At 44.3% G+C, this 14,758-nt stretch overlaps 1 protein-coding gene across 2 annotated transcripts in view; it reads right to left on the bottom strand.

Annotated features, from left to right (window-relative positions):
- Positions 1–14,758, bottom strand: part of ACSL6 (acyl-CoA synthetase long chain family member 6) — a 465,401-nt gene that overhangs the window by 155,304 nt on the left and 295,339 nt on the right. For both annotated transcript variants that reach the window (XM_078653126.1, XM_078653125.1), the window contains exon 9: positions 13,191–13,242. In XM_078653126.1, coding sequence (XP_078509252.1) covers positions 13,191–13,242 — 52 coding nt within the window. The remainder of the gene's footprint in view (positions 1–13,190; positions 13,243–14,758) is intronic.

Raw genomic sequence — 14,758 nt, 5'->3', positions numbered from 1 at the left:
CTGTGACCACGCCCCCTTCCCACTTCCTGGTTCCTGTTCGAGTTGTTTTGCTGCCGTCTAGAGCTCTGCTGGGCTCTGTCTTCTAGTCGCCTGATACCTAACTCTACTGACCCTCTGCTACTCGCTTTTCTACCCTGTGAGTGTGCGTGTGGTGTCTGGTTGTGAAAGCGGTTTTCTTTTCCGCTTCGTTTTCAGTGAACGCGACGCCCTGCTATTCCTCACGCATTTTGCGGGCGTTATCGGTTCACTCTTTGCTATATACTGGTTTTGCTACCACTGTTACCTCTTTGGGTTGCCCCTTTACTTAAGTGGTTTTTTCCTCTTGAGAGTGAGCGCTCCGCCCTATCCTCCTAGGGGCCGGGTGTCTCACCTCCTGAGTGGGTGCTGCTCCGCTGTATTCGCCCCCTGTGCAGCCGGTCGGTGCCCCTCACTCCTTTTCTGTTTTGTGTTTGTTTTGTATGGTGTTTTGGTGTTATTGCTCCGCTGGCCTGATCTTCTTTAGTCAGCCGGCCAGTTCACCTCACCTGCCCTTACCATTTACGTTGCGTCAGAGGTGTGTTGAGTCCTTCGTGAGTCCTGTTGGACCCCTCCCTGATTGCCTGGACTCATCGTTGACGCTGGCCCGATCTACATTTGGGGTAAGAACCAAGAGTGATCACACTTGTCAATGTTTTAGGGTGTTTCATGTAAGCATAGGGATTGTGTTTATTCCTAACTTGATCTTTGTTTCCTAGCCTGGACCACCCCTCCCGGAGACGCCTTATCTACTATTCTGTTACCCCACGTATGAGGAGAGTGGTGGACACTCCTTGGGTAAATTCCCTCATACTTTTAGGATACAGCAGATAGGAGTGTGGTCTACCTTGTTAGCGCATTCCTGCTGCTGTGTCTTGGAGGTGTGGGGATTTGTCTTCGCTCCCGTGGAAGTTGGCCCTTCCCCTAACAGAAAGCCAAGCCCACGAATTTTCCTTCCCCTGAGCGAGGATGAATCCCGACACATCTATGGAGGCGTCAGGCTCTGTCCCACAGAACCTTTCCATGGAAGACTTGATGGCAGCTTTGGTGGCCCTACAGACAGAAGTAGGAAGATTAGGTACAGAAAATCAGAGGCTAGTTGCGGAAGTCCATCAATTGAGAACAGGCACCATCCCTAAAGTCCGCAAAAGTTATATCCAGCCTGCCAAATTTACACTTTCCCCAACAGAACAAGACCCACGAGCTAGCACTGATCCTCAGGCCTCCCCTGTGCAAGTCACGGTAAACACCCCTAACCCTGTGCCCCTAGCCATGCCCGAAAGATTTACAGGGGATAGCTCTAAATACGAAGTTTTCATGAACCAGTGCCAACTCCAGTTCTTGTGCAAAGCCGCGTCCTTTCCGGACGATTCTGCCAAGGTAGCGTTTATTATATCCTATCTAGTCGGGAATGCGGCAGAATGGGCGGTGCCACTGGTACGGAACAACGATCCCCTGTTATATGACCTTGACCTATTCAAAGAAAAAATGAGAAGCCTTTTTGCTAAGCACGCCTACATGCAAGCCAGTGACACTGAGTTACTAAACCTTCGACAAGGGTCGAAGGATTTGCTCTCGTACATAACGCAATTTAATCGCCTAGTAGCCGAAACCCACTGGCCTGAAGACAAGCGAACTTCTTTGTTTTACAGGGGGTTGGGTGAAGAACTTAAAGACCTACTCTCCCAGATAGTAGATCCACCAGAGGATTGTGCTTCCTTTATTGACCTGGTTGTTAAATTAGACCATAGATTGCATGAGCGAAAAGGAGAAAGGCCTCGCACTGTTGGGCCCAAAATGGTTTTCCACAGAACTGAGAAACCCATAACCAGAGACACCCCTGAGCCCATGCAAATAGGGGGAATACGCGGGCCTCTATCCTCGGAGGAAAAAGAGAAAAGAAGGAAGCTCAATCTGTGTCTATACTGTGGCAAAGGAGGGCACTTTGCTCGAGAATGTCCTGTGCGTCCAAAAAATCCAAGGCAATCAGTAAGCAGTCTTACTAGTTCGGAAAACTCGAAAGCTTGAGGAACAGAGAGATCGATTCCTTAAGCTCCAAACCTCCACAGATCTCCTCTAAACCCGTCCTAATGGTTAAACATTTCATTGTACCTATTACTCTCACTTATTTAGAGAACAAACCATTCACCATGTCAGTTCTCTTAGATTCCGGCGCTACCGGTAATTTTTTTGACATCCACCTAGCCAAACAACTGGGGCTTGCCTTTGTGGCTAAGCCTCAGCCTGAAGCCATCTGGGCCGTAGACGGTTCGGAATTATCCTCTGGAATGATTAGTTACCAAACATCTCCACTGACCATTGTGTTCAATAACGGACATTCTGAGTCCCTTGTATTTGACCTGATCGATGCTCCCAATTTTGGTGTTATCTTGGGTGTCCCTTGGTTGCAGATCCACAACCCTGCGATTGATTGGGAAAAACGAACGGTTACATTGGGTTCTTCTTTCTGTAGGAAACACTGCTACCAAGAAGCCCAGGAACCAGATTTGCCACTATGTTGTGCAGTACAAGCAGGGGTGGATGCATGTTTACCTGACCAGTATGCCGAATACTCAAACGTATTCAGTGAGCAGGAAGCCACCAAATTGCCTCCACACAGGAGTTATGATTGCAGGATTGACCTGATACCCGGTGCTGACTTACCCTGCAGTCGCATTTATGCCTTGACTCCCTCAGAAAACGACTATCTAAAAAATTATCTGGAAGAAATGCTTGCTAAAGGCTTCATCCGTCCTTCCTCGTCGCCTGTTTCTTCCCCTTTGTTTTTTATAGATAAGAAGGAAGGAGGGCTCAGGGCATGCCTGGATTATAGAGCCCTGAACAAAATCACCATAAAGAACAAGTATCCCCTTCCTCTTATACCTGTCCTTCTAGACCAGATAAAAGGGGCGAAAATCTTCACTAAAATCGATCTCAGGGGTGCCTACCATTTGATCAGGATAAAACCGGGCGACGAGTGGAAAACTGCCTTTCGAACAAAATATGGTCTCTATGAATATTGTGTAATGCCGTTCGGGTTATGCAATGCCCCGGCGGCATTCCAATATTTTATTAACGACATTCTGAGGGAGTACATCGATGTTTTCGTTATAGTTTATATCGATGATATACTTATATTCTCTCAAAACGAAGCAGAACACATAGAGCATGTCCGGAAAATCTTACAGAAGTTGCAGGAGAACCAGTTATATGCCAAACTGGACAAAAGCACCTTTCATACCTTTGAAGTTGATTTCTTGGGTTTCACCATCAAACCTGGTGGCCTTCAGATGGACCCTAAAAAGGTAGAGGCATTGACACTGTGGAAAAGCCCCACTTCAGTCCGAGAAATACAATCCTTTCTAGGATTCGCCAATTTTTATCGGCGCTTTATCGATCGGTTTTCTGACACAGTTTCCCCCATCACAAGACTGTTGAAAAAAGGTGTACCGTTTGTTTGGACATTGGAGGCAGAACAAGCATTTTGTGCCTTAAAAGAGAAGTTCACTTCTGCTCCTATTCTCCGTCACGCAGACAACCTTTTTATGTGGAGGCTGACGCATCACAATATGCTGTAGGAGGGATTCTATCCCAGCGAGACACAAATACAGGTCAAATGCACCCCATAGCTTATTTTTCCAAGACCTTGCTGCCTGCTGAAAGAAACTACACCATAGGGGAGCGTGAACTGTTGGCCATCAAATTGTCCTTCCAAGAATGGCGACATCATTTGTTAGGGTCTCCTCATGTGGTCACCATTTATTCGGATCATAAAAATCTGCAATTTTTCAAATCCGCCAGAGCACTCACGGCCAGACAGATGAGGTGGTTATTGTTTTTTAGTGAATATGATTTTGTGATCACTTACAGGCCCGGCACACAACAAGGGAAAGCAGATGCGTTATCCCGGCTAGGACTAGCTGACCAATCCAACCGAGAACAACCGCTTCCCATCATCCCAGAAAATAAGATCCTTGGGGTGGGAGAGAAAGATCACACACTTCTAGAAGACCTCAAAAGCCTACTACCCACCATCCCATCGGATGAATGGTTACAAAATCCTCTTCACACCATCAAGGAAGGGATTTATTACCATGATAACAAGATGTTTGTTCCTGCTTCACCTTTGAGACAAAAGATCATTGTATGGTGTCATAGTAGCCCTTTGGCCGGCCATACAGGTGGGCGGAAGACTCTTGAGTTATGTCGCCGATGGTTTTGGTGGGAGTCAATGTCTCAAGACGTCTGGGAATATGTACACGCTTGCGCCATATGCGCCCGCCAAAAGGCTTCTCATTGTGCTCCTACAGGGCTGTTAAAGCATATAGCCATACCCCCTGCACCCTGGCATACTATCAGTATGGACTTTATGACTGATTTACCACCATGTCAGGGCTATACCACCATTTACGTACATTTACGTAGTAGTAGATCTCTTGTCGAAAATGAGTCATTTCATCCCTCTAAAGAAAGTGCCTTCCTCTAAAGAACTGGTGGCTGTTTTCTTGGACTCTGTGGTGAAACTACATGGGTTGCCCACAGTTATCATTTCCGACCGTGGTCCCCAATTTGTCTCTAAGTTCTGGAGAGGAATGTGTGAGGTGTTGGGAATTGATCATAGGCTTTCTACCGCATATCACCCTCAAACAGATGGGCAAACTGAAAGAACCAATCAAACTTTAGAACAGTTTCTGAGGTGTTTGTTAACTACTATTCCTTCTACCTGGGTTCAAGCACTCCCTTTAGCTGAATTTGCTTATAATAATTCCAGTCATGCAGCCACCAAGGTCTCTCCCTTTTACTTTGTTCAAGCCCAACACCCTAGAATGCTCCCCATTGTGTTACCCCCTGACGACACAGTACCCGCTTTAGAGGAACAACATGCCCTCATACAGAGCACATGGGAAGCAGCCAAGACAGAGCTAGAAAAGGCTAAAGAAGCAATGAAGAGACAAGCAGATAAACATCGTAGAACGGAACCAGACTACGTGATAGGAGAAAAGGTGTGGCTGTCCACAAAAAACCTTAGAATGGAAGGGTCAAAAAAGTTCCAACCCCGCTTCATAGGACCCTACCCAATAGAGAAAATCCTCTCTCCTGTTACACTTAAACTCCAGCTTCCCCCATGTATGAAGATCCATCCTGTGTTCCACAGTTCTTTGATAAAAAAATACATACCTTCCCTTGTCCCTGAAATCCCTCCCCCTCCAGTACAGATAGACGGAGAAACAGAATATGAAGTCAGCAAAATATTGAATTCCAGACGAATCCGAGGCAAACTCCAGTACTTAATTGATTGGGTGGGATATCCCCCGGAAGACAGGTCTTGGGAACCTGCTGAAAACATACATGCAGTGCGGTTGATCCGACAGTTCCACAGATTGCACCCCACAAAGCCAGGTCCGGTGAATAGATCTTTCAGGAGGGGTACTGTTAGGGATTAACATTGGCAAGTGTGCTTCATTCCGGTTTGTGCATTTGTTTTTGACCCCTTAGCACCAAAACCCGTACTTTCCTGACGCTCCCTAAGGGGGATAAGGAGGAGCTGGGCCCTCCCATCATTGCTTGGCTTACTTGCTGTGACCACGCCCCCTTCCCACTTCCTGGTTCCTGTTCGAGTTGTTTTGCTGCCGTCTAGAGCTCTGCTGGGCTCTGTCTTCTAGTCGCCTGATACCTAACTCTACTGACCCTCTGCTACTCGCTTTTCTACCCTGTGAGTGTGCGTGTGGTGTCTGGTTGTGAAAGCGGTTTTCTTTTCCGCTTCGTTTTCAGTGAACGCGACGCCCTGCTATTCCTCACGCATTTTGCGGGCGTTATCGGTTCACTCTTTGCTATATACTGGTTTTGCTACCACTGTTACCTCTTTGGGTTGCCCCTTTACTTAAGTGGTTTTTTCCTCTTGAGAGTGAGCGCTCCGCCCTATCCTCCTAGGGGCCGGGTGTCTCACCTCCTGAGTGGGTGCTGCTCCGCTGTATTCGCCCCCTGTGCAGCCGGTCGGTGCCCCTCACTCCTTTTCTGTTTTGTGTTTGTTTTGTATGGTGTTTTGGTGTTATTGCTCAGCTGGCCTGATCTTCTTTAGTCAGCCGGCCAGTTCACCTCACCTGCCCTTACCATTTACGTTGCGTCAGAGGTGTGTTGAGTCCTTCGTGAGTCCTGTTGGACCCCTCCCTGATTGCCTGGACTCATCGTTGACGCTGGCCCGATCTACATTTGGGGTAAGAACCAAGAGTGATCACACTTGTCAATGTTTTAGGGTGTTTCATGTAAGCATAGGGATTGTGTTTATTCCTAACTTGATCTTTGTTTCCTAGCCTGGACCACCCCTCCCGGAGACGCCTTATCTACTATTCTGTTACCCCACGTATGAGGAGAGTGGTGGACACTCCTTGGGTAAATTCCCTCATACTTTTAGGATACAGCAGATAGGAGTGTGGTCTACCTTGTTAGCGCATTCCTGCTGCTGTGTCTTGGAGGTGTGGGGATTTGTCTTCGCTCCCGTGGAAGTTGGCCCTTCCCCTAACACCAGGACTGGTTACATTGGGATCTGGGACATGGAACAAGCGGGGTTTTCCTATGATCTGAGATATGTTAAACAAAGGAAAAATCAAGTCCCTTGACGACTTCAAAAGAGAAGTCAAGCTGAATGAGATGGAAAGAATGCAATATGCTCAAATAAGGCAGACGGTCATGCGTCCTGAGCCTAAAGAAGCCGCGACTAGACCCCTAATTCCATTAAAAAAATTGTTGGGCATGTATAACACCACGAAAGGTTTGATTACAAAATTATATAAAACCCTGACAGAGAGATCGTATGGGATCAGGTGGTCATATCAAAAAGCCTGGGAAGTGGTTCTAGGAAGAACCTAAGCAATAAGGATCGGTCTTCTCACTGGCACAAGGTTCATCATAATTTTAAAAGACTTCAACATGGAGCGGCCAAATGCAAATTGCTTATTAGGTGGTATCTGATGAACAGGAGACTTAAGACTATATACCCCGCCAGCTCCCACAGATGCTGGATGGGGGGGTCAGACTAAAGCACCTCACTTCACGTCGGGTGTGAGTGCACCACACTAAAGCTGTCCTGGAAAGATAGACTAAGCCATATAGACTCCATCCTGGGTGATCAAATACCGAGAGAACCGACGGTGGTACTGTTGAACATGAAAAGGGATCATATGTGGGGGGAGGCCGCAGGGGTAAAGCTTTGCTGGGCCACCTACTTGGAGCAGCAAAGAGATGGATAACATTGTATTTGAAAAAAACAGTGGCTCCGCCAACAGAACTATTGATTTGCAGCCTATGGCAAACACTGGCTCTGGGGACATATGACCTGTTAAAAGCTGGCAGGAAATCTGACCAAATGTGTTACCCCCTAGTGGACTATTTCACCACTCTGAGCCCAAAGAATGGGACTTGGGCCTAGTCATGAAATTGATTAACTTGTACCAGAGGAGAGATAAAGAAGGGAAAGACCCCCTGAACATTATAATGACCAGATGCAAAATGACTGAGTTAATATGAGGAGCTTATACGTCAAAAAAATGTGGCAGTTCTTAATTTACATGGTATGGACTTTCGCAGGATTTGTATTATTTTTAATAGGCGGTTGCCACTTTATAATTACGTTTGTCTGTAGCGAATCTTGTTTGTTTGTTTTCTTTTATTGTTGTGCATCTTTTATGATCTGTCCTTGGAAGATCGAATAAAGACAACTTGATTGATTGATTGACTGAGTTTTGTGGAAGGGACAAGGGGGTTGAGTTATGTTTCTATGTTCTTTTCTGTCTTACAAAAAAGTGAATGCCAGAAGTATATTTATTCAGGGACCTTTCACCCAGGAAGATTAGAATGTCCAAGACCCTGAAAGGGCTGCTGACCACAGAAAACCAAGAACTGGACTGACAGCTGCAAAGCAAATTCTAAATATCTAACAGACAAATTAAATCTATTAAAATTATCTTTATCGATTTTGAAGTACAAATCTAAAACCTTCACACCTAAAACAGGAGGTACTCCGAAGTCAAAGCTGCCTAACCGACCACAAAGTGGCCACAGTTGTGGGAAGTAACTTGACTGGCTTCAAGCACTTGAACATCCATCTGGGGGATTCAGTGGGACCTTGCACTGGGGGTATACTTCTTGGATGCAGCTTTGAATGCTAAACACATCAGACTCAATCCACTTGAACAAAATGTATGTGGAACTTATGACAGGACAAACCTTTCTCTTTTAACCTGATGTAGTCATTCATGCTTCATGTTGAACATGTGCCTTTGTAACATTTGGAGCTTTTTAAATCAAATATGTACTCTTGATAGGGGTCTCAACACCTGATGTATCTGATCTTCTGAAGCCCTCTTTGTGTAGATCTTCCATCTTTTTCTCGCTAAAGAAAGTTGGGTTTCATACTTGAGTGTATGGCTGAAGGTAGAATATGTTATGAGGAATACATTCATAACTTGTAACTGAATGCAAGTGCTTGAAAGTTAGCCAAATGGAGTCTCTAGTTTTAGTTAAATGTCTGAAAGACATTTGCAAGCTTTGCCAATATTTTTAATCAAAACGATTGACTACTTACCTCTTAATCGCCATGTGGGGCCTTTTTACAGAATAGGACCCAATCCCTGTAGATTTGTTCGATAATTACATGACTTCCTCTCAGTGATCTTCAAACCCAATATCAACTAGGCGCAAACAAGAACGAAGCTTAAGGGGTTTTGGACCCCAGCAATCTGTCTCGCAACTACCTTGCTGCGCTGTGACTAGATAATCTCTTTCTGATCAGTCCCAATGATGATGTCAATACCTCTATTACTGATCTCAATTAATGTTTTACAGAGGCTCTGGACGCTTAAGCCAATATTAAAAGTAAGCGAAACAAGCCTAAACCCATCTGCTCTCTGGTTAAACGAATATCTGTTTGAAGAAAAAGATCCTTAAAATGAAGAGCCCTTATCCTGTCATCTGAAAACCCTCAGGCTGGGCAAAAGTTGTTAGAAGGGAAATACTTTTAAGTCCAAGGCCAACTAAATCAAGTCTGTGATCAATACGGCTAAACATGTCTTTGGTATAGTCAAAGTATCCTTGAGATTTCAAGACCCTACAACTATGTCAAACAAAATTGCAAAGTTCTTTGAATAGAAAGTCCACTCTGAAGAGCTATCACTACTTCACCTATCAGACTAGAAGAACATGATTCTCATATGTGACGCCAAGGCAAAATGGATTAATTTCAAACCAGTTGCACAGTATGATCCATAAAAATCCCTAGCTAAAGTTAAACCTTCAAATCATTTCTTTGTCCCGGTTACAAGGAGTATGCCTAAAGAGTTGAAATCCCATATACTGCCCAATTGCACAAACTTACTCAACCTCTCTCTTTAACAAGAAGTGTTCCCGGATTGCCTAAAAATTGGTTATGTCACTCCCCTACTGAATAAACCATCTGTGGATACAGGAGATCTCAGCAATTTTCATCCCATCTCAAGTCTGCTTGTGACAAGCATTTTTGTTGATTTTTTGTAACACTTACTGCACGCATTATAGACAATGAGCACTCCAATGAGTTTCAGACAGGCCTTAGCTATGGCTGCAGAATCGAAACTACATTGCTGCAAATAGTAGACATTAAATTGCACATTCTTGAGGTAAGCCACTTCTAGCTCTTTGTCCTTCTACATCTTACAAAGGCATTCAATACAGAGGATATTTGTAAAAAATTCGATTAATATTTGTGGTGGGTTTCTACCCACCTTCAGGAACAATTACAACACTTGTATGGGTGAACTTTCAAAGTCACTAAATTAACCTGAGTTCAATCCCTGGTTGCTATGACACTGAGCAGACAGCCTTAATTTAGGGCAATGTGTAAAATATTTGTGCAGCACCAAAACAGTGATAAAGTAGAAATGCAAATAAAATCCCAACCTGAATTAGAAAAAGAGTTAGAATTTAATCAATACAATTACGCCGGATTTGGGAAAAATCCAATAAGGAGAACCAGAGATATGAATTTTTAAGGTTTTAAGCAGGAATGGTGCCAAGAAGCGTAAAGTGGCAATAATAATGAATGGTAACAGTAGATTTGGGACCTTGGTGCATTTTGATGCTGACCACGATGGAGTGCAGGTCGGATGCAACAATCTGCTTCATCTTGCTCTAAGATTTTACTTTCTGACTTTAGTCCTCCAAGTCAGATTCACCACAGGAGTACACTTCTAAAGCCCACCCCTCCACCACAGAATGTCTGGGGAGGTACGTGGAGAATCACACAATGTCAAGCAATCCCAAACAGCAGGGTCCAGTCCAGTTGCCACTGGTCAGCTGGGTAGTTGCAGGAAAAGGCCACTTGTTGCTTATTGTTTCCCTATAGCTTTAACAGGAGGTCAGCAGTATGCCCCTTGGAGTCCACTTCCTGTCCTGGGTACAGGCGAGAGCAGGTCCAGTCCTCTAGGGCTTTTCTCCGGTTGCAAACAGCAGGTTCAGTCCTTATCTGATTTTCCCCAGGTGCAGGAGTTTTCTGAAATGGGTGCCTCAAGATGCGACATTTTAACCTGACATGAACTCGTGAGTAGTAATGATTCCGGAGCACGCCCTAACTAATGGGGTAAAAGTTCCTGGAGTCAAGCCCTACCCACTTTGAACATGTTAAAAATAGTGGAAGTCTTCAGTCAGACTAAACTGAGGCTCAGAAGGCTGGGGTGTGAATGGGGATTATACTATGATAAACCCAGATACAGAAGCCTGTTAAAACAAAGCAGGGTTTAACAGCAACCAGATAGTAGATACACAAAATTGTTTTAGCATACAGTTTTGCTGCCTTTCAAGTGCACCCCTAATATCTTATGTAAAGCCAAGCAGAACTGTCAAGCAGGATTTGACGCTGTAATGTTAAAAAGAGGCCCACGGTGATTGGAGCCTGACTGGCTGGAAGAACAAAAGAATGGTCCTGTCCAGATGTCAGCTAAAATTTGCTGTGTGACAAGAGAGGACTCTTTGAAGTTAATCCAGTTCCTGGGCCAAACCCTACTTTTCATCCTGTCGAGGATCAACAACACATCCCAACATCCAGGCCTTTATTTTCTGCTCTGAGGGCAGTTTTCACACCTCTTCAATGCTAATTGCTGGTTGGCAGAAGTGAGAAAGCAAATTAACTTCAGGCAGGAAACGGGTCACTTTCTAAAAAGTTACTTTCCTTAGTATTTATCGAAAATCTGAATTCACCATTGAATTTGATTTTTAATAACTATTAACAATAGTGTTCCAATCATTTTTCTAGATAGTCCCATTCCTATATACTGTGGACTTACAGGTTAGTTAAATACACCAATTAGGAATATACCAATTAGCCATATTTAGATGGGGTGCACAGGCCGTTTACTACTGGCTAGCAGGGGTAAAATACACAGAGGTGTAAAACCAGCAAAAATTAACAGTCCAGGAAAAGGTGAACAAATATGGTGTGAACACACAGAAAATGAGGTTTTCCTACAATCATTCCTTGCTTATAAAAGTTCACAATGAATGCTAATGCATTGAGGACATGGTCCACAACTTGTTCGCCTCGTACTTAACCATGCAAGTCCAACAGGTCGAAATTGAAAATGCTGTCTCCTGTTTTATTTATTCGACACAAGTGGTCTCACAAAGTTTTATTCTGGCCCATTCTGTTTACAACCTTTATATCGATTCCCTTGGTATCTTGTCAAACGTTCTGGGACCCTATGCTATCAATACACTGATGACACAAATGTTTATGTTCGGATTATCTCTCCTGAGAATTTTCTTTGCCAAAACTTTTGAAAGGATGCAAAACTGGAGGTCTTCCTACCGCCTGAAATTATATTTTGTAAATTTTCTTTCCTCCTCTTATTGAACCTAACAGTAAATTCTTGAATTGACTCCTGCGTTGTGCAAGATTGCATGCCTCCATTCATTGACAGTGCTAAGCTTCTTTCTAAAGAAAAGTCTCAACCAGCAATGCAAATCGGTGTGATAACAGTGCACGCCTTCAGCTAAGACTTCTTTGGGAGGGATTTGCGGTTTATTCCTGAACAGGACCTCAAAACTCTCATCAAATTCCTTGTACTGTAACGGATTGCATATGGGAACTCTCTTCTAAATGATCTGCTTTAAATATAGCTCACTTCCCTGAAGTCAATTTTAGATTCAGTGGCTTGTTTTGTTTCAGGGACAAAAACATGACCATATTTCTCCATATTTTAAGTCTTCAGTGGTTCACCTTGGAAGCGAAGGCTCTTTACATGAAAAAGTGCAGTACTCAAAACATAGTACATATCTTCAACCTCATTGCTTATAAACTAGAAGTATCAGATGGGCTTGAATCGCTTCACGAACCCTACCAGACCCCCAGCCTTCATGAAGTAACGCATTGTACCACGACACAGTCTTGGTCTGGCAATGCTGTCAACAGCAGTTTGCAGCTCTCTTCCTTCTAGCATTCACACTACCGCCTTGTTGGGTACATTCAAGAAGGAGCTAAAACTGCTTTCCTTCCAAAGGCACCTTCTGATCTGCATCTCACATAGCCTTTTCTTTAAATCCATTTCCCCCTCTCTTTCAATTATTTTCCTTCCTCTGCCCCTTTCTGACAGTTACCTTCTTTTAAATTGGCTTCCCTCTGTATGTCCTCCACCGGGATTCAGCTCACACTCATAATTTGTAAAGGTGGTCACTTACTTATTTTGTTGTATAGGTGTTCGTTTTTTTTAACTTATTTATCTCTGCAATTATTACACTTTTAAGTTTTACGTTTGTCTCTGTGAGGTGCTTTAAGGCACCATATGGACGATGTTTGTGCTATATGAATCTGAGTAAATAAATAAATAAAAATCAATTCTAACCATGCAGAATTCCTAATCAGCAATCTAGCATCCAAGTTGCACTCACAGAAATGTTGTGTTTTATCGATTAAATCAAGATAACAGAAATCATAACGTTAAAGGCATGTATACACATTAAAGTACTTTCAAAGGCACAGTGTTGCATGCACTTGTCAATATGATACACACCATGCCATTCAATTATTCAATGAAACGATCCTCCCCCACTCCCGCACCAGAAATGGTTCGGCCTTTCGAAATGTTTGCAAAGTTTGGTAAGTTGCATGCAAAATCAGATAGTATGCAGCGAAAGCACACTCTCCTTCTTACCTGTGGTGCCACTTGTGAAACACACAATCGAAAGATCTTCTGGTTGGGGAGGCTAGAAACACAGAGAAGAAAAACAGTCAATGTGACATCATTCCTAGGGGCGTCTGCAGCTGGCGCTCACCTGTTTGCAATCACAGCTCAAGCCTTCCCTTTGAAACAGCATTGCAAATATTTATTTTATTTGTTGACGGACAATATTTGCTTATACAATATGTTGAAACGTATGTTTTTCCCTTGGTTTGCTGAGCATATAACTATTCATAAGATTTTTGGTTCATGCCTACCAATGGTTTGAAAACTCGCGACTCAAGGGAATTAGGCAGATTTCACAAATTACTAAATTTCACGTGCAAGGAAACATCCCGAGCCTGCAGCTCACCGTTGAAAGTTCTGTGCAGTAAACTTTAGGAGAACCGGGAGAGGGCGTGGGGGGTCGGAGAGTCTGGGGCTGCTGCTCACAGCCAAAACTCATATACAACAGAATCTGGGGCACATGGAGTGAGGTGATGGATCTGTGCAGCTAACTCTGGGGTTAATTAGAGCGGCAAGGGGCGTGGCCCAGTGGTGGCTCATCCGCTATGGCGGAGGAGTGTCACCGCACTGATTTCAAACAGAGTGAGAAGAGGAAACATAAAATGATAATAACTGAAAGTTATTATCATTTTATGTTTGTGCTGCTTTGCGGACGGGCGGGTGGGCGTGGCTGATCTGCGAGCAGGGGAGGAGTGGTTTGCCCACTTCTAAGTGCGCTATGACTGTTTGGTCGGCCCTCTCGGGCCGCCCAAACCAGTCATGCGCACTTTCCCCATTCTCCATGTAGGCTGCATTAGAGCCTGCATGGAAAACATGCCCAGACCCCCGTTCCCTGGTTGAATGTCGAACCAGGATGCTAAAAACCAATCACAACGCTGCAATCCAGTGCTGTGATTGGTCAGTGGGGCCTGGCTGTGCTTCCTGTTCCTCGAGGAGAACAGGAGCAGAGACATGGGACCCGGTGGGAAGGTCATTTAAAAAATATAAATATTATTATGTGCATCCTCGAGCGACCTTCCTCCCCCACCCCCAAAAGTGGATTTAGTAGTTGTTTTGTTTGGTTGTGGGCAGGCGATGCATGAAATGACTGGATGCATTGTTTGGATTACTTTTTGATGTATTGGTATATTGTATTGTGCTCTGGGGGTGTAGCTCACTGGGGCAGACGTTTATATGTTGCCTTGGCGTTGCCTACCCCTGCGGTCTTGATCTGAGAGTCAATTGCAGAGGTGGGGTTTCTTGGGTCATTCTGATTTTGGGCTGTGTCGGGTGTCGTTGTCTGGCTCCTCTCCCCTCGCCACAGCTCGGCTGCAGCACGGTCAGGGTCGGAGAGGAGGTCAGGGGAGTGCGTTGTCTTGTTTGAAGTTTGAAGTTTTATTAAATTAGCTCAGTTACTTAAAACCATTGCTATAAAATGTCGACATTGGTACAGTTATCGTGTTAGAGAGCGAAACTGGAAAACAAACTATCCAGGTTTAAATCCTATACATATAAAAACAATCTTGAGATTACCAGTGTGATCACATTGCTGTGCT

This window comes from Lissotriton helveticus, chromosome 7, assembly GCF_964261635.1.
Source record: "Lissotriton helveticus chromosome 7, aLisHel1.1, whole genome shotgun sequence".
Classification (NCBI taxonomy): Eukaryota; Metazoa; Chordata; class Amphibia; order Caudata; family Salamandridae; genus Lissotriton; species Lissotriton helveticus.
This window is presented reverse-complemented; position numbering and strand designations above follow the sequence as displayed.